Source organism: Ambystoma mexicanum, chromosome 3q (assembly GCF_040938575.1).
Source record: "Ambystoma mexicanum isolate Mex_15411 chromosome 3q, UKY_AmexF1_1, whole genome shotgun sequence".
NCBI classification, from domain to species: domain Eukaryota; kingdom Metazoa; phylum Chordata; class Amphibia; order Caudata; family Ambystomatidae; genus Ambystoma; species Ambystoma mexicanum.
In genome coordinates, this window is record NC_090926.1 from 579,642,868 (window position 1) to 579,655,630 (window position 12,763).

Here is a 12,763-nt window from a genome sequence, read left to right on the forward strand (position 1 = left end):
TCTGGTGAAGGTAGAGGGAACAGCAACAGTGACCAGCATGGATGCAGCGCTGTGGGCGGCTATTTGAAGCCTACGCTAAACACTTGATGGTCGGCAACTTTTAAACATAAGCCTGCAGCAGATTGGCAAGTGCAGATGGGACCCATGGTGGCGCTCCAGCAAAAAGTAGAGCGCACCATGACTTCCGTGGATGCCAGGATGGAAGCCATGGAGAACAAAAAACAAGTCATAGGCGCCCCTCTGCAAGAACGAACACGTAAATGACAGATTCTAGTCCGCAGCCACACTTAAGCTCACTGTACCTTTCACAGAAGGTAAACAACCACTTGCATATCAGTTTTCGTCCCGCCCCCATAGGCAGTCCAGCACCGAAATGCTATGGCAATTCGCTTCTGAACAAGAGTACCAACAGCAGCCCCAAGTGTTGGACACTGAACAAAGGCAGGAAGTCATTGAGCGAGTAATGAATACATACAAGCCAAACATCGGTGGGCACAGCAATGGGGGGCCTAAGCACTTTATAAATTCAGTGAGGAAGCGAGGAGGGCCAATCAGATTGGAAAAAACAGGTGAAAACCAGCAATATCAAGGTATGGCTGTACCACCAGAGGAAGACTGACCAAGAAATCCTGCACCCGAGCATGAAGGCCTGAATTCCCCCACATCAAGAGGGCATGGACAGTCCTAGCCCTTGAGGTTCCTGAAGAGTTAGGAGGCAAAGCATAGACGCAGCAGATGCGATAATGAAGGATCTTCGTATTGCCACTGCACAGTTCCTGTGGCAGCAGACACTTTGTGCATCAGGAAGGAACCTCTCTACCTTGTGTAGGGCAGGGGTCTTCAAGTGTGGGACAGGCCCCACCCTGATGGGGGGGGGCACAAAAGATGCCCAGGGCAGGGGCAACAAACCTCTTTAGAAGTAGATAAAGGTCACTTTTTACAGAAAAGATAAGCATTTAATAGAAAATAAGCATTTGCGTTCTGTTGGAGGTGATGCGGGGGCTTCCCAGAAGCCTTATTTTTTTACATCTTGAGATCAGGCAGTAATAGCACTTTCTTCCTGTGTGCACTACATGTACTACTATTCCAAACCTATACACTGAGCTGTGTGTGTGAAAGCAGGGGGATACGCACCATATGTCTTTCTAGCTGGGGTATTTTTATTCCTCATTTTCCTTTTCTGCTGCTATTTTCCTATTCATAGGGATTAAAAGTGGCCGATGCACCCCTCATCTGTAGGGCTGGTTACGAGTTATCCATCTGGATTGACCTCTGGAGGACTGTTCGGTCATCATTCCTGAACCCTATTCCATAGCAAAAATGCAGCCAGTTGTGGATTTCATGGTTCTGGGGGAGCTCCAAGTTACCTTAACGCCCATGTGTAAGGGTGGCAATTTGTTCTAATAGGTAGGTGCAAAAGTTGCGGGGAGGATGGGCGAGTCATTTTAAATGGCTGCTGCTCTTTTCTCAAGATATGTTCTTTTACGGAGGCATGTACATTCTGCCCCAGTCCCCAATGTACTCTGAGGGATGGCTCTTGCTTGTGTGCCTTTCACAAATGGCACCTTGAAGAGTTCCTGCATATTGTGGGTAGTTTGTGATTTCACCGTTGCTGCCTAGGTTTCTCCGTTACAGCCGTTTTCTCAACATTTGGACTGCCCACAGCCCACCAGAAACCTCATGCATGTGGCGCAGCATCTCTTCCTTCTGCTATTAGTGGAGTTTAAATAAGGCTTCACTTACACACCATTTCTTTCAAAGAGCGTGCCAGGTCTGTATTTTATTGGTAATTTATACAGCACCAAACATGCCAACAAAATGGTCACCTTATTGCATTTTGTGTAAAGTGTTCCTCCTTTTACTTGAGCCAACAGTGGTCTAATGGAGATAGATGAACTGTTTTCTAATAGGATTCCACGCCAAGATAATACCTGGATGTGTGGTCCTTAAAGCACATCTGGGTGAAGTTGAAGAGTCCCCCTGCTTTTCTGATTGGTCACCCATCATTTTCCAGTTTTGGCACTTCTCATGCATTGAAGCTAGCTCGGGGGAGGAGGGGTCAACTCCTGGAGTTGGAAGAGCGAACGCCTGTATGGTAAGCATGCTCTTGTAGCAGTACAGCACTTAAGTGATTCATTGCCGATTTTGGTAGCAGCGATATAAAATATGTAGAGGACTCATTCGATTGGCTGCTCAGTGGTTGTGGAGCAGGTGTCCTGCTCAGGTGGGCTAGTGCTAAATGTGTTCCTCGTCGGTGGGTCTCTGAACCACATCCTTTACCTTTCAGCGTACACTTTAATCTGGGACACCAAGCGCTATAAGGACAATAAGTGTTTAATTGCAAAATGGTTGTTGTCTAGGGAGGGTAGGGACAACCCTGCTGTATAGCGCTGTTTTTTGCCCCACCCCCCTCAGTCCCCTCCCTTTAAGCGTCACCACCTGCCGGTTTATCATGTTCAGGCGCTCGTGGTTTGTTTAAGTGTAAAGGAATGAAGGTGTACATTTCTGCCTTTTTTTCGGGTTCTGTCATTTCATCGTCAGGCATTTCCAAGCCTGCAATTTAAATGTTTAAATGTGTCTGACAGTTCACCGAATGTTGGTGGTTCCCCTCCCCCCGCCCATTCCACCCCTCCTGCACCTATTTTAACTATACCCAACCCCCAAAACGTATCTGCTCCCCCCGGCCACCCCAAAAATAATTCGATGAACTGTCAAACACGTTTAAACTGCAGGCTTTGAAATGCCCGATGATGAACGAACGTGGTTCCTTTTTCCATCTGTCAATCCCACAAATCGGTGTAGGTTGTGGTAAGCAATTCTGTAGTCAAATGTTTTTCAATGAAAAGGTAAGTGAAATCGATACGTGTCAGAAAATGAGAACCAAGACGTTCTCTTGCTTTCCCTCCCCATCGATTAATGCGTACAACCAGAGTCTGTACTTCTGGCAGTATGTGATGAGTGTTGGCGTCACCTTGAGGCCTAGAGTAGTCCGCATAAGCAGCAGAATGTGCTGGTCAATACACTGCAAGAATGAATGGAAGGGAGGATCTCCGGGGCAACGTCCTCACCTTGAAATCAAGACGACACAGAGCACTACAGGTTCGAACTCCGGGTCCGCGCTTAGAAGCCTCTGGGTATTAAGCGCGTTATAAATAACCTATCATATCACACCTGTGGTCTTAGGGCCTCAAACTTCACTGGGAGCCGTAAACACCAAGTCTATGGACAAACATGCTACAAAATGGACAGTTTGGAACTAAATATCTCCCTCTCCCGAGTAGAGCTTGCCCTACCACAGTGCAGTTGGGCATCCCCTAACCCAAGTACCTCCATGTGTTTGCTCACGTGGAAGCGAGCCATTTACCCACCTTAAAAAATGAAGCTTTAAATTTCCATGTTGCGACACAGATCACTTGTACAAGCTGTTTAGCTCAAAGTTCAGAGGCAAGTATGGCAAGAGATGGGTTTCCAGGACAGCACTTCTTCCCGAAACAATGTAGTCTTGCAGCACTGCACCTTGACTTTGTAACCAGTAAGTGAAATTAAAATGAAGCAGCATTTGGTGTTAACATAACATTGCAGTGTTTCTAAGCGTTCACCCGCAAGTATAAAGTATGTTTAATCAGTGGGGAAGGAGATCTGGTTAATCCCTGGAGGAACCATTCACACCCCTTCAAAAAATTAGCCCCTCTAAACCCGCATCCCATCTACAACCGCAGTTCCAACCAGTGCAAGAATGCACTTTAGGTCAAGCCACGGACCACCCCATGTCAGTCACTTAGTGGGACAGACCAGCCCCGACTTTCACCAATCAAAGCCTCTGCAGAAATGCTGCAGATTCATCCACATCCACCAATGAATGGTGCTTATTCTGCCAAGAACAATCCTCCTAAGTGGCTTTTATAGGCTCTCCTTACACCAGTGGTCTTCAAACTTTATGCTGAGCCGCCCTCCCCCTCGAGTTAAAATATTACATCTTTCAATCTGCATGGATAGCTACATACAAAAATATGTATTACAAGAACATTTCGGTTCACAGTTCAACCATATTTTTACTCGCTTTAAAAAAAAAATACTCTGATTGCAACATATTTTTACTCCAAAAAAATTACATTTTATCCCCGCTTAAAAAAAAAAAAAAGAAGAAATTGGGGATTCAAATACGCCTGCTTCAAAATCTTATCTGGAGCACTGCTGGTATCCTTGAACACCATGACTGCACTACACTGAGCTTTATAAATACTATATTACATCTAGTCTATGCACATACAACACCAGCACTTACCTTGCATCATGCTCCGGTAGGCAGTGTCTGTGATGGCATATATATGAGGTGGCATCTCATGGCGCTTCTTGCCCTTGTACATGTCAACTATCTCCTCGGAGTAGATGGGTAGGTTCTTGTATGGGTTGATGACCACGCAGAAGAGACCAGAATACGTCTGTGGAGCAACAGCAAAGAGTAAAACCAAGGAAAATAAGTCAATTGAACAACAACTGCAGAAGGCATAATGACACAAGCTGGAGGTCTGACATAAGCATGAGGGTGGTAGGGGTTGAGAGGAGTGGTCAGGGATATGGTGCAGAGTTACCAGCCATCCATATCCTACACAATTAATAGGGCTTGCAGTGACTGGATTGCTACGTCATCTGCAGTAAGCACCTCCTTTAGTGGCGGAGGGGAGCGTACCTTGTGTCGTGCATGTGCGTAAGTGCCAAAGAGGCGTATGCTCGTCCTTTTTGCATAGACTTGCATAATAGCCTGGCAGTTAAGGGGATCTATAATACCATTCCGCTATCCACGACTTCTCAGTTTGAGCTCTAGCTTGCAAGCTAACCTTCTTTCAGTACCTGTTTTGATGCAATCTCAAGTCACTAGTCTGTGCTATGTGTGAACAATGTGTATTTCTTTTTGTTTACAAAAACTGCAGTGCCTTATGGTCGATAGACCAACCCCCAAACACCTCAAATGTAATCTGTAAAAATACCTTTGAGCACAATATCAAATACCAACTGCCAGGCTATCATGCAAGTCTATGCAAAAAGGACTAACATACTCGTCCTTGGCACTTATGGGGTTGAAAGGAAGACATTTCAGAATTGGACACATTGCTTTGGGGAAGACTGTTCATGGGGCACAACTGGACAAACAGCAGTTGAGGGAACAGAGCACTGCTGCCCTTCACAGAGGTCGAAATAAAAGAGACGTAGTAACACTAGACCAGTATGGCTGGGAAGCTAACGTTCAGCCATCATTGTGTCCCCCACCAGCGTATCAACTCTTGCAGCTTGCCTTCATTGGACTCGGGAGCCCCCAGGCTCTCCAGATTCCATGGGATGGTACCACACACACACACATCCCTTTACACATTAGAGTGCATGTTGCCCCATGCAGGGGTGACATTCAACATTGTGTTCCCCAGGACCATTGCAGCCTATTGAGGGTGGGTAGTTACTTAAAAACTGGAAAACGAACGCCCCATGGAAGTTGGTGGCCTTTTCTTTCAGGCCAGTGTGGTACTGTACTCCGTAGTCACTTTGGTTCCCATTCTTGCACATCGGCTTCAGCCTAGACCAGGCACCATGTTCTGCATTCAGAGTTTCATGTGCCCCAAGGACTGCATTTTCGTGCCTTCCCACGTCACTATCCCACACCTTCGAGGACAGACCTTGGACCCCTGTATTTGGATACAGTGAAAGTTACACATTCTACCATCAACCACTGGCAGCACCATTTGCTACTTTACAGGCATCCAACCACAGAACCCAATCTCAGACCGTTTTGTTGCCGTCTAGCCCGGATCCTACCTTCAATTTAAATCATGCTAGAAATCAACCTTGGTGCTCAGGAGACAGGGAGGTCATAGCCTGGTGCTGCGTTTCCATCCCCTAAACATCTGTGGCTTCCTGGTGTGGAAATGTGTGCCACTAAAGTCTTGCACACTGCTGGATGACTTGTATAAACCTCTCCTCAGCACCGATGGTCTGAGGTTCATACATTGCACAGCTGCAGTCTTTTATCACATTGTTTTCTAAGTGTGCATTTCCACTGAGCTGGACCCCATGGTCTCTTCGGAATAGCGGTTCTAGGAATGTTGCTGTATTGCTGGTGTATACCACTCATGTAGGTTCGCTCCATCCATCTGGTGAGGACATCAGTCAGTTCTTTGCAGTGTGACACTACTAATCAACTGCCGACTAGTCCTCCACACCATCCTGCTCCCAGATTGGATCATGAAGTATTGCAAACCATTCCTCTGCCTTCAAAAGGAATACATCCTCCCCATTACACTTACTAGTGACCTGGGTGGGATAAGCAATCACTCCTACTCCTTTTAGTTTTCAGTTACACCCTGGTGACACTCTTGGCCTAGTGCTACAATGTGGTCACATGCTCCCAAAGAGGAAAATATTTGCTGCCGCCCCCTGCCCCAAGACACAAGAAGTTAGCTTGCTTAACTTCTGATGTGGAATCAGGAGTAGGAATTTTAGTCTTCAATCATGTCCGTAAAAGTCAAATCTACTTAACCCATATTTTTCTAGCTGGTTCATGTATACCCTGGCGGTGAAGCAAAGAAACTACGGTTGCATAGCTAGTTCCATATTGCAGCCAAAAATGGAAAGAGCGAGGAGCACATATTCGTAGCAGACACCCAAGTTATTGCTCATACTCAGTCACCAATAACAAACTATTGTGCTGGTAGCTTAGGGGGAGGTAGGAGTCTCATCTGGTAGAAAGACATTTGGTGTTGATTTCCAAACGACTATAGCACTGTATTTGATAGTTGGCTGCGGCAATCATTGTGACGAGGTGGGATAATACACTTGAGGATAGCACATTCTTTTTGTCCTGAAACAAGCTGAAACTTTACTTACCTCAGTCCCCCACCAAAATCAAACCGCATTGCGAGGAATGGCCAGCCCGAGGAGCACCAATTGCTTCTGCTCACATGTATGTGAAACGTGCATGCACATACTTTCCCCTTCCTGCTATGCATTCTTTAGCTCAGTCTTGTGGTCATGTTAGGAAGACTAAAGCATGGGGTGCTCCACATGCAGCCTCAAAGTCCCCGACGGTACTGGTATACTGGTTCATCCACACCAATCTCATCAACCTCCTCCCCTCCCCAAAATGATACCATCTATGGCCACTTGATCCTGTACTTTGACCTCCACCTAGTTAACACTTTGTTTATCAGGCTCTGGAAGGCAGGGAAGCTGTGTGCATGGCATTCCCAATACTTCACGCTCATGGGTCACAAAACTAGATTCTAAGACTTTCAAGTGAGAAAACTTGTAAAAATAAGGGCTGTCTGCACATGTTAAAGGTATTTATATTGCGCACCATCACCAACGGAGTTGGTCCCCAGGCGCTCTGGCAGATCTGTAAAACGAGGCAGGCGGGTTAGTCGGGAGAAGAGGGAGTGAGAGGTGGTGTGCTGTTGCGGCTTCATTTCGTTATACATTGTGCGCTGAGCTTTGGTGCAAGTATTGGACCAGGGGCGAGACCTTGTGTGCTGTTGGTGCCGTTTGTGTTGTTGATGCGGTGTGGTAAAGTGCAGGTTTGCCATGACAGTGTTGCAATACATTTTCAAGACCTGCCCAGTCACCATATCAAGATCAAATAGGATGATACAGGGCTCTGGTCTTCAAACGCCCTATCAATTAAAAATGTTACGATTTCCCCTTCAGGTGACTTTACATAAGAGCACTGTTGGATTGAATGACATACTGGCTGGTGAAGGGGTAAGAATGGGGCGAACCAGGGACAGGTACATTAAAGCATTAACATTGGATTCCTGAAGCCAGAATGCAGAAAAGGTGGATTGCGCAATTGGTTTAGATAGGATTGCTCATTCTATGCCCAAGCCTTCCTCCTCACCCTCCTGGGGCAGGCAAGAAAGAGCCTGAATGATATTTAATTTCTCTGGTGTAGATTAACGATACATGCCAATCTCTACCTCCTCCCCCCCTTTCCCCCCCCAGCTGCAAGTACCCAGACCAAGGTCTTCAAGTCTGCACTAGGTAAAAGGAGCTCACCAAATGAATTGTCTAAAGTGTTTGATTGCCCATAAACAGGCCAGAACCTCGCACTTCATACTGAACAGTTTGATTGTCCGTTTAGGGTTCTTGACAGAAAGCTCCGCAAGATTTGTGGGCCCATGTATCTGGAGTATTACAGCATCTAGAGCCATGTAAGGGTCTTCGTGCCAAACTGCTTCAGTCTGCGTTCTAAGACTGCGGCCTACCTGGTGAAACCTGCAGATTCAGTGCGACCCCCTTCTTGGGGTGTAAAATGGCTTCAAACTGCCACAAATTTTGTGTTACTCAACAATCCTAAACAAACCCCCTTCCCCACACGGCCATCAGATCTAGAGTTCTCTCTCCAGCAACCACAGCCTTCTTGACTTTTAGCTTGTGCTCCTGTATCAATTCAGAGAACACCAAAACATCACCCTGAAAATGCACTCCCCTACTGCAATCCTCTGAATATTTGAGAGGCGACATTGCACCACCTGCCAAACCAATAGCATGTTAGCAAATTGAAACTGCCAAAAGGGGTAGTCCTTTACTGGTGCGAGTACAACTGGATGGTAAGAGAGTCCGAGATCAAAAGTAGAACATTTTGTGGGTCTGCACATGCAACACCCTTTCATTGATGTTTGGTGAGATGTGCCATCACGGAGGATTTTGAAACCGCCCTGGTCAACTCAGTTTGGTTTCTTCTGTGCCTGGCTAGCTCACCAACACAAAGGGTGTGAACCCGTATGAGGACTCCACTCTGAAAGAAGCCATGGTGCATGGGCTCGCTGAGATGCTCCACAAATACTCTGCCAACATAACACCACCTTCCTCACTTTTTGCTTCACTGGTTTTGCTTGGGGGTTTTAGGACAAATCTGCTTGAATTCGACAAACGTGTCCAGCTTGTGGTCCAATAGTTTGAAAACGCTGTAGGGTTTTACTTTGTCCCCTCAGGTTTTTCTCTGCTCGGCCTGGATGTAATGTCACCTTGAAGTCAGTTTCCAGCTTAGATTGGTACTCCTTGCGATAGTACATACACATTGCTGACGATTGCGCGACAGCCCGAAGTCAGCCTTTGCTGTCAATCTCCTGTCTTTAGTAGCGGCTGAAACTCCAACAACTGGGTTTGAAATGTGAAAATCTCATCTCCAAATTCGCCAGTTGATGTGGAGACTATGGCGACATTGAATCGGATAGGTTGGAACTGTAAGCATAGCCAGCCATACTTTTGACGTTCGGTGGACTATTGGCGCTCCAGATTTAGGATGCCATTGCGATAGCATCCAGCAGGCCCCTTCTGATGCACACATACATACTCCCTTACCAGGCATTTAGGCATGCCACTCAGCTGTCACAAGTATTACTCCTGGCTTGATGATGGACATGTGAAATGGTTGGCTCTACTAAACACTGGGCACAACTCTCCAACCCCAGCTCCCCGCCCCGACAAGATGCAGTATGTGCACCCCAAAAATCTCGCTGCTGCATCAGTAGCGCATTTTTTTGTTAGGGTTGTAGCGTCTTGGATATTTGCTTAAGTTATACAGTGGCATTTGTTCTATTGCTAGTTTCTGCGCTCATGTAGCAGAGTCTCCTGGGTCTTGCATTGCACCTTACTGTTGTGCACAGGCTGTAGTTGAAGTGTGAGAAGTTGCGAGAGAAGGGTTTTCAGGAAGATTATGCCCTCAACTCCTTTTTGCTTGGAGAGGTTGTCCATCAACTTTAAACTATTGAAGCTTCACTGGCACTGAAGGGCGAATGTAGGTGGTTCCCCTTTAGTACAGAAAAAGAGCACCTATTTTGTTGGGGCGAGGCTCCCGAAGTTGCCTTTCTGAGGAGAAGCACAGCACGAGGAGGAAAGGCACGCACAGAGCAAACAGTCACAGCAGAGTTGATCTACATGCACCAGTGACCACCGAATTCTGCTGGGTGTAACTTGGGGCATCACCCTAAAGAGGGCAAAAGAGGGGAAGCTGGCAAAGCTGGCCAGCCCGCAGGTACAGTTATGCCGCTACTTCTCACAGACAGAACCTAGAAAGGGTGGAGCAAAGGAAGCTGGGAGCAGCTGCTGGCACCGAGTGACTAAACTATCCCCACCCACCAGCTGTGCAAGGGGATTGCCTTCTTTGGTGACAGAACGGATTCCCCACACTAGATAACTAAGGGATGGAGTAGCTTGTAGGTGTACCAATGATTTTCTTTGTTGTTACGGGGCGATTCTAGCAGAGGAAAAAGGGTGCTGCGGATGCTAGACCCTTCAGGACAGTTCGACTGAACTGCACAGTGGCCTGGGGTTGGCCCCATAAAGGGGGTATGGCGTGAACGACTATTACTCAGGAAGCTGGTGTTGACCCGCAAGGACTTAACCGGAGGTGACGCCAGTGCCCCAGAAGGAATGCTAAACCAAAGTGAGGGCTCACTGGTCGGAATGGCGGCAGGCCATCCAAATAATATGCTAAGGAGGAGCAGGTTCGTTATGGTCGATCCTAGCAGTGCCCAAGCCGTTAAGTTGACTCTAATGAAGTGGCCTGTTTTTATTCCAAACAAACAAGTAGCCTAACTTGAGAGGGCAGTGCGGCAGCAAAAACGAAAGGGTTATAAACTGAAGGTTTAAGTGGCGTTTTATTTTTTTAACGCCTTTTTACATACTCCTCTACCTAGGTTGAACAAATTGTAGGGATCTAGGTTTTGCTCTTTCAATGGTTAAAATTGTCATAACCTTTTTTTGAAAGCAAATAAGTGGTTCTGCTGCGTTTCTGCATTGCACATAACACTTTAATTTCCAGACGGTTTTGGAAAAGGCTTATTTTTTCACCATCTTATGTAAAAACAGCTTTGCACTGCAGACTAATTGCAGAGTCATAGTAATCTTTCCGAGAGACTATTCTGTTCGCACCCGAGGAAACTGTACACCACAGTGTATCAAGTGTTGGGGACCATGGCATATAGAATATAAGCATTGGTTGTAAATGGAAATTAAGATGTACGACCATCACAAGAAACTTCAATGCCTTCTTTAAAATCCAGAAATTCAACAATTTAATCTTCCAGTATTTATTGCCTTTGAAGAAAGATGTAAAACAATGGATTAAAAAGCACAAGTGCAAAACACATCACTTCAATTGATTCAACATTTAAAATGATACGGGTGTGCATGGCAACGGTGGAGTCATTGTTATAAGTAATAAGGACTGTTGGATGCCAATGGAAACATTCATTGGTATTTTTGTATTAAACTTTCATAGTTACTCAGCTGATGATGGCAGACATCTTGCAGAAATGTGCACTTGCAGAAAGAGCCTGCAATATGAAATGAGTTTGAAAAGGAAACCGGGTTGGGAGGAAAACGAATCTTCCATTCTGTGCTCTTGGAGTCATGAATGCCCTTTATCAGAGCAGCTTTGAAGGTTACTGGACTTAGAAGACAAACCAACACCGTAGGACACTAGCATTCATGTAAACATGAAAAAAAATCTTTAAAAAGAAATGTGCAAGCGTTATTACACAAACCTCTAATGATGCAGTAAACCATGGTTATTGCAAAAAGATTACTTTAACTTCAGCAGGCCGAAAATCAATTTCATGCAATGAACCTGAAGTGGTCAACAGTACAACCAAGGCAGTTTACAAAATACGTTGGCTTCATGCTCTTGTGTTAGATTTCACAATGCGCTCAAAACACTCACCTCAAACTAGCTCTGAATCTATGGGAGCCTAACAAGGACAAACTTCGGTGTTCAAGCACCAAGGAGAAAAAGTGTCACCAAGGAGCTTGTGTGGTTAGCCCTCAGCAGACGGATCAATATTTGACAGTTACTGTTTGTAAACAGATCCGTTTGTCAAATAAATTTACGTGAAACTCTGGGGTTCTAAGAATTCTGTTGCACCACGATACGGTTTAAGGGAAATGGGCATCTTTGCAATCAAAAAAGCAATCCGATCGAAATAAAGCAGCAGCACAATCTGCAAACAAAACTCGAAAAGCAATGACCAGTGCTTCACATGAAAGCATGTGATCTGTTGCAATTGATGGCATATGTACGAGCTGTCGATTAGACAAAAAGTACTCAGACAAAAGATACTACTGAAACAGCCCCCAAATAAATGCAATTGAAGTAATGGGAGTATAATGAAATGCACTTTAATGCTCGACACAAGAAAACAGAATATGATACAGCAAAAGAGGCTCCAGGGAATTGTGCCAACCCATTACAAAATCCTGGACGGCAAATGTGGCTAATATTATAAAGATGCTACTTTCACACATCAACACCAAAAGTAAATAACCGCGTACCTAGACTATATAATGCTTCCGCATGCACAAGTGATCAGAAACAAAAGAAATAAAGACTTGGCATACACAAGCGGCTGCCTCACATTGCTCTTCAGACCGCCTTCGCACATAAGAGGAAGGCCCAAAGATCACTCAGTGCGCCATCAATGCAAGACAGGGGCGTTACACAACTATTGGCACAAGACAGTTCACCCATTCTAGCTTTAATAGGTTTTCCAAAACTCCAGAGGCGAATGTGCTTGGAAGAGGGGTGTAAATATTTCAGTTACAGAGGTCACCATGCTCCTTGAAAGCTTCTGCATTACTGACATTTCAAACATTGTCTGGAATCAGAATGCCTAGATACTTGTCAGGTAACGGTAACATTTCATAATAGCAAGAATTCACTACAGCGACTGGCGACCCTAAAGACACCCGTTAGGCATTGAATTCACTACGCACACAA

At 45.6% G+C, this 12,763-nt stretch overlaps 1 protein-coding gene across 2 annotated transcripts in view; it reads right to left on the bottom strand.

Annotated features, from left to right (window-relative positions):
• MYH9 (myosin heavy chain 9) overlaps positions 1-12,763 on the bottom strand; it is a 500,061-nt gene that overhangs the window by 382,991 nt on the left and 104,307 nt on the right. For both annotated transcript variants that reach the window (XM_069654373.1, XM_069654374.1), the window contains exon 3: positions 4,286-4,442. In XM_069654373.1, the coding sequence (XP_069510474.1) occupies positions 4,286-4,442 (157 nt within the window). The remainder of the gene's footprint in view (positions 1-4,285; positions 4,443-12,763) is intronic.